Source organism: Salvelinus fontinalis, unplaced genomic scaffold, assembly GCF_029448725.1.
Source record: "Salvelinus fontinalis isolate EN_2023a unplaced genomic scaffold, ASM2944872v1 scaffold_0061, whole genome shotgun sequence".
NCBI lineage: Eukaryota > Metazoa > Chordata > Actinopteri > Salmoniformes > Salmonidae > Salvelinus > Salvelinus fontinalis.
Window position 1 is genome coordinate 431,621 of NW_026600270.1, and position 14,468 is coordinate 446,088.

Consider the following 14,468-nt stretch of genomic DNA (forward strand, 5'->3'; position numbering starts at 1 on the left):
TGTCACACCCTTTGGAGAGGGGGATGACCACGGCAGCTTTACAATCTTTAGGAATCTCGGACGACACGAAAGAGAGGTTGAACAGACTATATATATGTATATACACTGCTCAAAAAAATAAAGGGAACACTAAAATAACAAATCCTAGATCTGAATGAAATATTCTTATTAAATACTTTTTTCTTTACATAGTTGAATGTGCTGACAACAAAATCACACAAAAATAATCAATGGAAATCAAATTTAGCAATCCATGGAGGTCTGGATTTGGAGTCACACTCAAAATTAAAGTGGAAAACCACACTACAGGCTGATCCAACTTTGATGTAATGTCCTTAAAACAAGTCAAGATGAGGCTCAGTAGTGTGTGTGGCCTGTATGACCTCCCTACAACGCCTGGGCATGCTCCTGATGAGGTGGCGGATGGTCTCCTGAGGCATCTCCTCCCAGACCTGGACTAAAGCATCCTCCAACTCCTGGACAGTCTGTGGTGCAACGTGGCGTTGGTGTATGGAGCGAGACATGATGTCCCAGATGTGCTCAATTGGATTCAGGTCTGGGGAACGGGCGGGCCAGTCCATAGAATCAATGCCTTCCTCTTGCAGGAACTGCTGACACACTCCAGCCATATGAGGTCTAGCATTGTCTTGTATTAGGAGGAACCCAGGGCCAACCGCACCAGCATATGGTCTCACAAGGGGTCTGAGGATCTCATCTTGGTACCTAATGGCAGTCAGGCTACCTCTGGCGAGCACATGGAGGGCTGTGCGGCCCCCAAAGAAATGCCACCCCACACCATGACTGACCCACCACCAAACCGGTCATGCTGGAGGATGTTGCAGGCAGTAGAACGTTCTCCACGGCGTCTCCAGACTCTTGTCACGTCTGTCACATGCTCAGTGTGAACCTGCTTTCATCTGTGAAGCATTGGATTGGCTTTTCTCCTCTGTATCCTCTCATGAGCTATTCGTGAAAATCTATTTTTGGGAGCAGAAAATGCTTTTCTCCTGTGTGTATTCTCTCATGCCTTTTCAGGTTAGTTAACATGGTAAACTCTTTCTACACTGGGAGCATTGGAAAGGCTTTTCTCCTGTGTGTATCCTCTCATGAGCTTTCAAGTGCCCTATCTTAGTAAAACTCTTTCCACACTGGGAGCATTGGAAAGGCTTTTCTCCTGTGTGTATCTTCTCATGAGCTTTCAAGTGCCCTATCTTAGTAAAACTCTTTCCACACTGGGAACATTGGAAAGGCTTTTCTCCGGCGTGTGTCCTCTCATGCAGTTTTAGGTTCCCTAACCAGCAAAAACTATTTTCACAGTGGGAGCAGTGGTGTTGTCTTGCTGGTTTGGGCGTCTCTGGGTCTGGTTCCCCTGAAGGATTCTTCCTGCTGTCAGAGTGAGAGTCTGGTTCCTCTCCTTGCAAAGACACACAGAGTATGTCGTTTAACACAGACCTAAATGAAACCTCCACATGATAAAACTGTCTTCCTATGAGGTTTAATCTAGACTAGATCCCTCAATAAAAGATCAGAACTGGTCATCACAGAGTGGCTGTAGTGCTTTGTAGGCTGGGTAAATCCATTTGAATTCAATACATTTTTGACAGCATCCCTTTTGATTTAAAAAAATCTTTCCTTACATGTTTGACTATGGAAGAAGTGGTAAGAAAGTGACTTCATGTAACTGAATGTAAAAACATTCATGAGATTTACAGTACCAGTCAAAAGTTTGGACACACCTACTCATTCAAGGGTTATAATGATTTGTTTTACCATTTGATCTACATTGTAGAATAATAGTGACGAAATCAAAACTATGAAATAACACATACGGAATCATGTAGTAACCAACAAAAAGTGGTGAACAATTCAAAATATAGCCACCTTGATGACAGCTTTGCACACTCTTGGCATTCTCTCAACCAGCTTCACCTGGAATGCTTTTCCAACAGTCTTGAAGGAGTTCCCACATATGCTGAGCACTTTTTGGCTGCTTTCCTTCACTCTGTGGTCCAACTCATCCCAAACCATCTCAATTGGGTTGAGGTCGGGTGATTGTGAAGGCCAGGTCATCTGGTGCAGCACTCCATCACTCTCCTTTTTGGTCAAATAACCCTTACACAGCCTGGAGGTGTGTGGGGTCATTGTCCTGTTGAAAAACAAATGATAGTCCCACTAAGCCACACCAGATGGGATGGCGTATCGCTTCAAAATGCTGTGGTAGCCAGACAGGTGTGTGCCTTTCCAAATCATGTCAATCAATTGAATTTACCACAGGTGGACTCCAATCAAGTTGTAGAAACATCTCAACAATGATCAATGGAAACATGATGCACCTGAGGTCAATTTCAAGTCTCATAGCAAAGGGTCTGAATACTTATGTAAATAAGGTATTTCTGTTTTTTATTTTTAATAAATGTGACATTTTTTCTCCAAACCTATTTTCTCTTTGTCATTACGGGGTATTGTGTGTAGACTGATGAGGATTTGTATTTATTTAATCCATTGTAGAATAAGGCTGTAATGTAACAAAATGTGGAAAGACTTAAGTGACAAAAAAAGGGGGTTAAAGACTTAAAGACATGTAAAAAAATAGATATAATTTTTTACATCTCTTAGATATCAGACAGAGACTTCAGAACAAACTTCCTTTAGATGTTCTGGGGGAAACAATGTTACTATGGTTACTGTTGTTCCATGTTGTGAATGTTATCCAATGTGTTACTATGGTTACTCTTGTTCCATGTTGTGAATGTTATCCAATGTGTTACTATGGTTACTTTTGTTCCATGCTGTGAATGTTATCCAATGTGTTACTATGGTTACTGTTGTTCCATGTTGTGAATGTTATCCAATGTGTTACTATGGTTACTGTTGTTCCATGTTGTGAATCTTATCGAATGTGTTAGTATGGGTTACTGTATAGCAGTATGGACAAATATTTTTTTGTTGATACTTCCATGGGTCTTACAGTTCAAAATCAAATAGCAAAATTATCCTTGGTATAACCTTCTTAAAACAGTACACTACAGGGGAAGCCCTTCATGCTGTTTAAATCTTAAAACAATTCCATATAGCTTAGAAGAACCTCCCCCCCAGACAGGTCTTAGACTGTAATGGGTTAAAACTATCTGAAACTTACATTACTCTGAGACTAGTTATCCTGGGATCTAACATTACTCTGAGACTAGTTATCCTGGGATCTAACATTACTCCGAGACTAGTTATCCTGGGATCTTACATTACTCTGAGACTAGTTATCCTGGGGAATAGTTTTAATACATTTGCAAAAAATCTAAACCTATTTTTGATTTGGCATTAAGGGGTATTGTGTTTGCATTATGGGGTATTGTGATGTCATTATGGGGTATTGTGTGTAGATTGATGAGGATTTAAAAAATAATAATCCATTTTAGAATAATGGGATGCACCGATATATCATTTTTGGCCAATATTTTCCTTGCCCCAAAAACGATACCGATAACCGATATTTAAATTTTTAGCGGCCTTTTAACATTCTAGTACAGTTAAAAAGTTAAACACACACACGGACGCAGCGGTCTAAGTCACTGCATCTCAGTGCAAGAGGCGTCACTACAGTCCCTGGTTCCAATCCAGGCTGTATCACATCAGGACGTGATTGGGAGACTCATAGTAGTTGTCTGTTATTGGTGTAGAGGGAACGACAAAGGAGATGGATCCCACAGTAGTTGTCTGTTATTGGTGTAGAGAGGAAGACAAAGGAGAGGGATCCCACATGTGGATAGGAAGACACAAATTATCATTATTACTGGAAAATATTAATTTAAAATCCAGGAATTGAACAACTTTAGCTCTCTAGGTCATGCCAGTAGGTTACAGTAGGTTGTATCTCTCTAGGTCATGCCAGTAGGTTACAGTAGGTTGTATCTCTCTAGGTCATGCCAGTAAGCTACAGTAGGTTGTATCTCTCTGGGTCATGCCAGTAGGTTACAGTAGATTGTAACTCTCTAGGTCATGCCAGTAGGTTACAGTAGGTTGTATCTCTCTAGGTCCTGCCAGTAGGTTACAGTAGGTTGTAACTCTCTAGGTCATGCCAGTAGGTTACAGTAGGATGTATCTCTCTAGGTCATGCCAGTAGGTTACAGTAGGTTGTATCTCTCTAGGTCATGCCAGTAGGCTACAGTAGGTTGTATCTCTCTAGGTCCTGCCAGTAGGCTACAGTAGGTTGTATCTCTCTAGGTCATGACAGTAGGTTACAGTAGGTTGTATCTCTCTAGGTCATAACAGTAGGTTACAGTAGGTTGTAACTCTCTAGGTCATGCCAGTAGGTTACAGTAGGATGTATCTCTCTAGGTCATGCCAGTAGGTTACAGTAGGTTGTATCTCTCTAGGTCATGCCAGTAGGCTACAGTAGGTTGTATCTCTCTAGGTCATGCCAGTTGGTTACAGTAGGTTGTAACTCTCTAGGTCATGCCAGTAGGTTACAGTAGGTTGTAACTCTCTAGGTCATGCCAGTAGGTTACAGTAGGATGTATCTCTCTAGGTCATGCCAGTAGGCTACAGTAGGTTGTAACTCTCTAGGTCAAGCCAGTAGGTTACAGTAGGATGTATCTCTCTAGGTCATGCCAGTAGGTTACAGTAGGTTGTAACTCTCTAGGTCAAGCCAGTAGTTACAGTAGGTTGTATCCAAGTGGAAACAATTATCAACACAATGTGGAAAGTGTCAATTTGGTCAACAACAAAATGAATGGCTTATTTGCTACGTGAGGTTTACTTGATCCAACAGACATTTCGTAATGATTAAGTTGTTATGTGGACACGTGACATACCGACAACTTTGATAAAAACACTATAGGAGTTGTCTCCAGATCGCTATGCATATTAATGCTAATAGCTTAGCATCTCTCTCCATTGAATACAGGCGGTGCATATTAATGCTAATAGCTTAGCATCTCTCTCCATTGAATACAGGCGGTGCATATTCACGCTAGTAGCTTAGCATCTCTCTCCATTGAATACAGGCGGTGCATATTCATGCTAGTAGCTTAGCATCTCTCTTCATTGAATACAGGCGGTGAAATATTCATGCTAGTAGCTTAGCATCTCTCTCCATTGAATACAGGCGGTTGACGTCAACAACCCTCATAGAATATAAACAATAGATTACAATAATAAGATTAATCCACCAATCCAAAGAAAGTTTAGGCGGGAGCTAGACAACCCGCAGTGCCGCTTTGTGGACAACAACTCCCCTTGTTAGGGCGGAGAGACATCTTGTCAGTATATCCATAATCTTTGGTGTAGCCAACCCAACTCTCACATGGCACTATTGGGGGGCACGGTGTGCAGTAAATCAAAACTCCATGCCGTGCCCCCCAGTCTGCGGTCAGCAGATAGACCCTTCTGAAATATATATGTTAAGTCACTTTTTGGAAACGGAACAGAGAAAACAAGGGGTAGCTTGTTCTCTACGTCGTCTGGTTCTAGACATATCAGTCATCATCCTGGGCCCTCCGTTGAAGAGGTATTGACGAGCCAACTCCGAATATCGAAAGTAAAAAACGAATTTAAGGCGGTACTTACTGGTGTTAATCAGATCTCCTATCTCCTCTTCATCTTCCAATGTGACAGTAATCTCCCCTTCCTTCTTCACTTCAAAAACGGCATCCTCCTCTTCTTTTACTGTAACATCCTCCTCCTCTTTCACTCTGAACGCGTCTTCCTCTTCTTTCACTGTAACGTCTTTCTCTTCTTCTTTCACTGTAACAGCCTCACCCTCTACTTCTTGTTTTACTGTGAAATCCTCTTCTTCCTCCTCCTCTTTCACGACAATGTTCTGCCCCAGAGATTCTTTCTCCGTCCAGCAGACCGCCTCTTCTTGAACAAGAGGGGGGTAGTTTAGGGAGCTCATGTTCGGGGATGTTAGCTAGCTAGCTATCATTAGCGACTATGCTAGTGCTAACTAAACCAGCCAGCTACTATAGCTGACTAATACAAAATAACGTAATATTAAATTAAATAGGTTAACAACTAGATACGACCTAAGTGTGTCGAAAACACAGTAGCTAATATACACCGAAAGCGTATAAATAGCTTGAATCTTTCGGCTATGTTGGCTAGCAAGCTACCGAGGTGGTTGACGAGCTGTTTCTGAAGAACCGTCCACTAGATTATACGTCACGCTGGCAGCGTCGCATGAAAGACACATCGCCGTCTGCTGACTGGAGGGGAAACGCAGTTGAGGATCTTATTTTATTTTCAGACAAAGATTATTGTAAATGGATTTAATTAAATAATACCATTATATTGAGACATACAAAGACAGGAATGTGTTGATTGATTAGTGCGAATAAAAAATGTTTACCACAGCACATTTAAGGCAGTTTCATCAAGTTATACTACATCTAAATTAGCAGCTAGCTACTGTAGATCTATACTGCTCCTACATGGTGTAACAATATATCATGTAGATGTAGATAATGAACAGACTAGGTCTATACTGCTCCAACGTGGTGTAACAATACATCATGTAGATGTATATAATGAACAGACTAGGTCCATACTGCTCCTACATGGTGTAACAATACATCATGTAGATGTATATAATGAACAGACTAGGTCTATACTGCTCCTACATGGTGTAACAATACATCATTTAGATGTATATAATGAACAGACTAGGTCTATACTGCTCCAACGTGGTGTAACAATACATCATGTAGATGTATATAATGAACAGACTAGGTCCATACTGCTCCTACATGGTGTAACAATACATCATGTAGATGTATATAATGAACAGACTAGGTCTATACTGCTCCTACATGGTGTAACAACACATCATGTAGATGTATATAATGAACAGACTAGGTCTATACTGCTCCTACATGGTGTAACAACACATCATGTAGATGTATATAATGAACAGACTAGGTCTATACTGCTCCTACATGGTGTAACAATACATCATGTAGATGTATATAATGAACAGACTAGGTCTATACTACTGCTACATGGTGTAACAATACATCATGTAGATGTATATAATGAACAGACTAGGTCTATACTGCTCCTACATGGTGTAACAACACATCATGTAGATGTATATAATGAACAGACTAGGTCTATACTGCTCCTACATGGTGTAACAATACATCATGTAGATGTATATAATGAACAGACTAGGTCTATACTACTGCTACATGGTGTAACAATACATCATGTAGATGTATATAATGAACAGACTAGGTCTATACTGCTCCTACAAGGTGTAACAATACATCATGTAGATGTATATAATGAACAGACTAGGTCTATACTACTCCTACATTATTATGTATTATTATGTGTTATTTCTTTCTCCTTTATTTAACCAGGTCGGCCAGTTGAGAACAAGTTCTCATTTACAACTGCGACCTGGTCAAGATAAAGCAAAGCAGTGAGACAAAAACAACAACACAGAGTTACACATAAACAAACATTCAGTCAACAACACAATAGAAGATCGAGAATATATTTTTATGTTTAGAAATATTGTGAAACACGATCATTCCACTATTAATGCAGATATTATGGACATTTTATTTAAAACATGTAATTAGATTTTAATTGTAGCTCCTTTAATTCAGACCCATAATGTATTTGCTATAATGTGTGCCATTGCCTGGCTATTAAAAGGGACCTGTGAGTATTTGAGCCTCAGAAATGTTTGGTCACATGGAATCAAGTGGTCACTAGATGTCTACGGTATCAAATAGATTGATAGTTGGTGGTGCTGGGAGTGTCCAGTGTGTTGATTTAACGGTAATAATGTCAAAATTACACTTTTAACAACCATCAGAATTGGTTAAAAAAAGGTTATGCCTGAGTGGCACAGCGATCTAAGGTACTAGATCACAGTGTTAGAGGTGTCACTATAGACCCGAGTGGTACAGCAGTCTAAGGTACTAGATCACAGAGTTAGAGGCGTCACTATAGACCCGAGTGGTGCAGCAGTCTAAGGTACTGTATCACAGTGTTAGAGGTGTCACTATAGACCCGAGTGGCACAGCGATCTAAAGAACTAGATCACAGTGTTAGACGCGTCACTATAGACCCGAGTGGTGCAGCGGTCTAAGGTACTGCATGGCAGTGCTAGAGGCGTCACTAGAGGCGTCACCCGGGTTCGATCCCGGGCTGTACCACAACCTGCCGTGATCGGGAGTTCCATAGGGCGGCACACAATTGGCCAAGCGTCGCCCGGTGTTTCCTCCTACACATTGGTGCAGCTGGCTTCCGGGTTAAACGGGCGGGTGTTAAGAAGCGCGGTTTGACGGGTCATGTTTCAGAGGACGCGTGACTCGACCTTCGCCTCCTGAGCCCGTTGGGGAGTTGCAGCGATGAGACAAGATCCACATTGGGGAGAAAAAACGGGGGTAAAATTATTATTATTATTTTTTTAAATGACAACAAACAAAGGTTGCATCCCAACGTGGCAATAAACAGTAGGCAAAGTGACCAGGACAAAATGAACTCAAACGTTTTACCATTGGAACACTTGATGTAATGATGTAATAATGGACAAAATGAACTCAAACGTTTTACCATTTTACCCACCATTTACAACAACAACACTGAGCACCATCACTATCTTTCCTTCATGGATCTCCTGCATGTTTACATATCTGGCATTACTCATCTCATATGTATATACTGTACTCTATCCTATTCTACTGTATCTTAGTCTATGTATTACTCATCTCATATGTATATACTGTATTCTATCCTATTCTACTGTATCGTAGTCTATGTATTACTCATCTCATATACTGTATTCTATCCTATTCTACTGTATCTTAGTCTGTGTATTACTCATCTCATATGTATATACTGTATTCTATCCTATTCTACTGTATCTTAGTCTATGTATTACTCATCTTATATGTATATACTGTATTCTATCCTATTCTACTGTATCTTAGTCTATGTATTACTCATCTCATATGTATATACTGTATTCTATCCTATTCTACTGTATTGTAGTCTATGTATTACTCATCTCATATACTGTATTCTATCCTATTCTACTGTGTCTTAGTCTATGTATTACTTATCTCATATGTATATACTGTATTCTATCCTATTCTACTGTATCTGTCTTTGCCGCTCTGATATTGCGTGTCCATATATTTATATATATGAGTCACTGGCTTACTGGTGCTCTTCCATGCCGTCCCTAAGAGGGGTGCGTCACTTGAGTGGGTTGAGTCACTGACGTGGTCTTCCTGTCTGGGTTGGCGCCTTGTCTCAGGATGGTAAGTTGGTGGTTGAAGATATCTAGTGGTGTGGGGACTGTGCTTTGGCAAAGTGGGTGGGGTTATATCCTGCCTGTTTGGCCCTGTCTGGGGGTATCATCGGATGGGGCCACAGTGTCTCCTGAACCCTCCTGTCTCAGCCTCTAGTATTTATGCTGCAGTAGTTTGTGTCGGGGGGCTAGGGTCAGTCTGTTATATCTGGACTATTTCTCCTGTCTTATCCGGTGTCCTGTGTGAATTTAAGTATGCTCTCTCTAATTCTCTCTTTCTTTCTCTCTCTCGGAGAACCTGAGCCCTAGGACCATGCCTCAGGACTACCTGGCAAGATGACTCCTTTCTCTCTCTCGGAGGACCTGAGCCCTAGGACCATGCCTCAGGACTACCTGGCATAATGACTCCTTGCTGTCCCCTGGCCGTGCTGCTGCTCCAGTTTCAACTGTTCTGCCTGCGGCTATGGAACCCTGACCTGTTCACCTGACATGCTGCCTGTCCCAGACCTGTAGTTTTCAACTCTCTAGAGACAGCAGGAGCATTTACTCCTGAGGTGCTGACCTGTTGCACCCTCAACAACTACTGTGATTATTATTATTTGACCATGCTGGTCATTTATGAACATCTTGGTCATGTTCTGTTATAATCTCCACCCGGCACAGCCAGAAGAGGACTGGCCACCCCTCATAGCCTGGTTCCTCTCTAGGTTTCTTCCTAGGTTCTGGCCTTTCTAGGGAGTTTTTCCAAGCCACCGTGCTTCTACACCTGCATTGCTTGCTGTTTGGGGTTTTAGGCTGGGTTTCTATACAGGACTTTGAGATATCAGCTGATGTAAGAAGGGCTATATAAAATAAACGAGGGCTATATAAAATAAACTTGATTTGATTTGACTAACGAGGTGACACCAATCAGTGCGTCCTATGTGCTAACGAGCTAGACGTGCTATACGTGCTAACGAGCTAGACGTGCTAAACGTGCTAACGAGCTATACGTGCTAACGAGCTATACGTGATAAAGTCCAACCTCAAAACATACATGGAAAAACCAAAGCCTGTAACACTTTTCCCCTTAAGAAAACAAATATATATTATGTTTTTGTTGGACAAGTTTGCTCACCACCAACAGAAAACAACTTCCATTTCACATTATAAATCAACTACAATGCTTCTACAATATAAACACAGTGTCTACTGGCTGTCAACAATTAAAAACAAGAAAAAACACGTATTTCTAAATAATAATATACCATCGTATTATTTTTTAAATCCTTTTTCTTTCAATAGAATCCTAAAACTAACTAGCTTCTAGAACTATTGTCCCCTTGGAACGAGCCCCCCCCCCCCAAAAAAAAAGACTAATCTCCAATATGGAAAAACGTGCAGTCAAAATAAATTGTGATCCATGGCAACGCACTGGCTAAACGCAAAACTTGTTGACTGCCCACCCTTGAGACAATCAGCAACCAACTCCTGCAATATCCGTAGTAACTTTCCACCTTACTTCTCTCTCTCTTTTCAGGGTTCACTCGATAGGCATGTTGTTGGATCGGGGCCCAGTCCCCAATGTCATGCATTTGGGTTGGCACATCTGGGAATGAACCCTGATATTCTAAAAGCAGGGCAACACTGTCAATATAATTGTACCCAAAAAATGGTCAGCTGGTTGCATAAATAATTATGATTACTAAATGTTACATAAATTGAAAATATGAAAATCAAAACCAAATGTACACCCCTTTGTTAATATGTATTGGCAATAGTTAAAACATAATAAAACATGTATATTTTGTCAGGCTGGATGTTTGAAATATGAGGTGATTTGAGTCATGCTTCTTCAGTAGTGGAATAAAGACAATTAGCATTTTAATGTTGTCAAGAAATACTGGAGTGATGTCAGATTGTTAATAAAATTGATTAATACAATTTATTATACTGCTTTCATGTGTGTATATAGACAAACATCTGCAACAATTATCATCTAACATGTATTTTTTTAAGCAAGCAGCTTTTTCAACTTGTAGAAAACATCTGGCTACATTTTGAAGTCCTGCATTTTGATTAAAGTGGGTCACCAATGCAGTAAGTGTAACACAGCTCTTTTTTTGTTAGTCACTTTTTGTTAAATAATACTCTTTCAATTTAGAGCCTGGATTTTCCCCTGAGGCTAATATCCATATCATGCTGCAATCAATTGAACAGGGCAAAGGATAAGGTAGAACATCATTAAAATACTCCTTCTACAATGTTAAAATATTCTACATTGTGACATCATTAAAATTCTCCTACTACAATGTTAAAACATTCTACATTGTGACATCGTTAAAATACTCCTACTACAATGTTAAAACATTCTACATTGTGACATCATTAAAATACTCCTATTACAATGTTAAAACATTCTACATTGTGACATCATTAAAATACTCCTTCTACAATGTTAAAACATTCTACATTGTGACATTATTTCATTGATATCATGAAACAACTCCATGTATTTTCTGATGTTTGATCAGATATCTTTTTTCAGAGTATCTCTTGTCACATTGATCACAGCTATGAGGTTTCTCTCCTGTGTGTGTTCTCTGGTGTCGAATCAGATTGCTTGATGTAGTAAAACTATTCTCACATTGATCACAGCTATAAGATTTCTCTCCTGTGTGTGTTCTCTGGTGTCGAATCAGATTGCTTGATGTAGTAAAACTCATCCCACATTGATCACAGCTAAAAGGTTTCTCTCCTGTGTGTGTTCTCTGGTGTGAAGTCAGCTGGCTAGATGTAGGAAAACTCTTCCCACATTGATCACAGATATAAGGCTTCTCTCCTGAGTGTGTTCTCTGGTGTCGAATCAGATGGCTTGATGTAGTAAAACTCATCCCACATTGATTGCAGCTATAAGGTTTCTCTCCTGTGTGTGTTCTCTGGTGTACCTTTAGATAGCAAGATGTAGTAAAACTATTCTCACATTGATCACAGCTATATGGTTTCTCTCCTGTGTGTGTTCTCTGGTGTCGAATCAGATTGCTTGATGTAGTAAAACTCATCCCACATTGATCACAGCTATAAGGTTTCTCTCCTGTGTGTGTTCTCTGGTGTACCGTCAGATAGCAAGATGTATTCAAACTATTCTCACATTGACCACAGCTATAAGGTTTCTCTCCTGTGTGTGTTCTCTGGTGTATTTTAAGTTCTGATGAAGATGTGTAACCTTTCCCACAGTCAGAGCAGCAATGAGATTTCTTCCCTGTGGGTCTCTGCTGGTGTTTTGACGTGGAGAGACTCTTCTCTGCCTCGTCAGCATCATGAGGTTGTTGAGGCTCCCCAGAGGAACCACGATAGTCACGTCTCTCTCCTGTGTGAACAACAAGTCAGACAGATGGTTTAAGGCCCACAACAGCAGAAATCCACTGTAAAAGGCGATGTGTAGACATGATGTTGTACAAACAATGACGTCTGTAAGGAATGTTCCTTATTTGACATTTGTCTTAAGATTGTCAAGTGAACAATCATAGTCATTTAACGTGTAAGGTAACTTATTTGAAATGTCATTACTTTATTACATTGCTCAACATTTGTCATAATTATTTAAAGCAGTTCATTTGTATCCGCTCTCTCGTTGGACTTCGGCTGCATATTTTCCCCATTTTCTTCAAATCTTAAAACGTTGAAGCCACGCCCATTTCCTGAAGAATTGCATTATGTGCCCTAAAGTACTGAGTGTTTACATCATATTTTGGCGAATTTAGTACGACACCCGGGAACTTTTGGCATACTAAATACATCATACTATGACCAATAAGCAGACTATATACTCAATCAACATCACAAATAGTGCAGTTAGTATGAGTATTCTAACACAGCTCAGGACTCCAGCAGCCATTTTGTTTGTTTAAAAACTAGGTTGCCCCTTTAATAAAGCCACACAACAATCAACCAATCTGCAGTTCAACCAATAACAAAGCTGTAATTCCACCACTGTTTTGCTAATAAGATGATGGGGCTGGAGAAATGTAACTACTCTCAAATTCACAGACAGACCTACGGATGTAAGGACTGACCATCCATGATATCAACATTATAGTTTTAACCATGTTGAGGCTATACAGTGTTGATTTACATTGTTTCTAAACATTGAAGTAAAAAAAGCTTATTTGGGGTTCTGATGGGGCAAACAGTTGAACTAAGCTCATGAGGCATGTGTTATATTCTTCAAGAATCAATGGCTATAAATATAATATATATATATATATATATATATATATATATATATATATATATAGATATAAATAAATAATTTTAAAGTCAAAATATGGATGTAGCAATTGCATATTTCCGCTTAACACCAAACACACCACACATCAGTTCAACTTCCAACCACAGAGTTTGTGCTTCTGTTAAGACAGTACTTACGTTCATCGTCAGTCTCCTCTTCTTTCACTGAAACTTCGTCAACCTCTTTCACTCTGAACGCGTCTTCCTCTTCTTTCTCTGTAACGTCTTTCTCTTCTTCGTTCACAGTAACAGCCTCGCCCTCTACTAGTTTTTGTATTGTAATGGGCTCCTTTTCCTCCTCTTTCACAAAAGCTACTTTCTCCATCCAGCAGGTTTGAGACTGGAGCTATGAGGCATGTACTGAAGTCGCTAAGCGGTATAATTCAAAGCAGTGTCACTTTATCAGCAGCACGTGATCAATGACGGCTGAAGAATAATTTCGTCGAACACCTGATTTGTTTGGTATTGGGCTCGTTCGACATTACAGCCGACAGTGCAGGTGGCTGCTGACTGCTGACTGACTAATTTACAAATCACCTTACATCATAAATAACTACTCATTATTCATTATAAATCAGTCAGCCAGTCACCGTTTACCCACAACGCAGCATGGATTTGATGCTCTCGAACACGGCCAGTGGTTTAATATATGACATAATGGCTACGCTGCTACGGCGTGTGACTTCATCTATAATAAATGTGGCTGTTCTAAATTCTGTGTTGCTCAAAGCCTTGAGTAATAACCTATGTTTGACACAATTGGCTGTAAAGCATCAATGCTTCAGGAAGCTTTGTTTCCCCATCACTACTTTTCAGCATGTTCTCTGTGAAGTAGACTATGGGAGTTTTGTAACTTTTACAACCTTGGCTTACTGCTAGCGCGCTAGCTGACTGACACCTGTAATCTTTATATTTTGGATTTTGGGGATTTTCCCTG

General features: G+C 40.2%; 2 protein-coding genes across 3 annotated transcripts in view; both read right to left on the reverse strand.

The window, feature by feature from the left end:
• Positions 1 to 14,468, reverse strand: part of LOC129842682 (zinc finger protein OZF-like) — a 187,224-nt gene that overhangs the window by 5,140 nt on the left and 167,616 nt on the right. Inside the window, exon 1 of one of the 2 annotated variants that reach the window (XM_055911309.1) lies at positions 5,563 to 6,138. The exons of the other annotated variant lie outside the window; for it this stretch is intronic. Within the exon in view, the coding sequence (XP_055767284.1) occupies positions 5,563 to 5,890 (328 nt within the window). The 5' untranslated portion in view covers positions 5,891 to 6,138. Of the gene's footprint in view, positions 1 to 5,562; positions 6,139 to 14,468 lie in introns of those variants that run through there. 2 annotated transcript variants of the gene reach the window in all.
• Positions 11,198 to 13,894, reverse strand: LOC129842694 (gastrula zinc finger protein XlCGF17.1-like). Its single transcript, XM_055911322.1, has 2 exons — positions 13,670 to 13,894; positions 11,198 to 12,611 (listed from the first exon to the last, which is right to left on the reverse strand). Exons 1-2 carry the CDS (start codon positions 13,854 to 13,856, stop codon positions 11,737 to 11,739), a joined length of 1,062 nt encoding a protein of 353 aa, XP_055767297.1. The 5' UTR covers positions 13,857 to 13,894; the 3' UTR covers positions 11,198 to 11,736.

Excerpts from the sequence above, each read along its gene's own strand:
- LOC129842694 (XM_055911322.1), bottom strand. The coding sequence starts at position 13,856 with ATGGAGAAAGTAGCTTTTGTGAAAGAGGAGGAAAAGGAGCCCATTACA. Across the intron at positions 12,612-13,669 it reads AGAGGAGACTGACGATGAAC|GAGAGAGACGTGACTATCGT; the intron begins GTAAGTACTGTC and ends TTGTTCACACAG.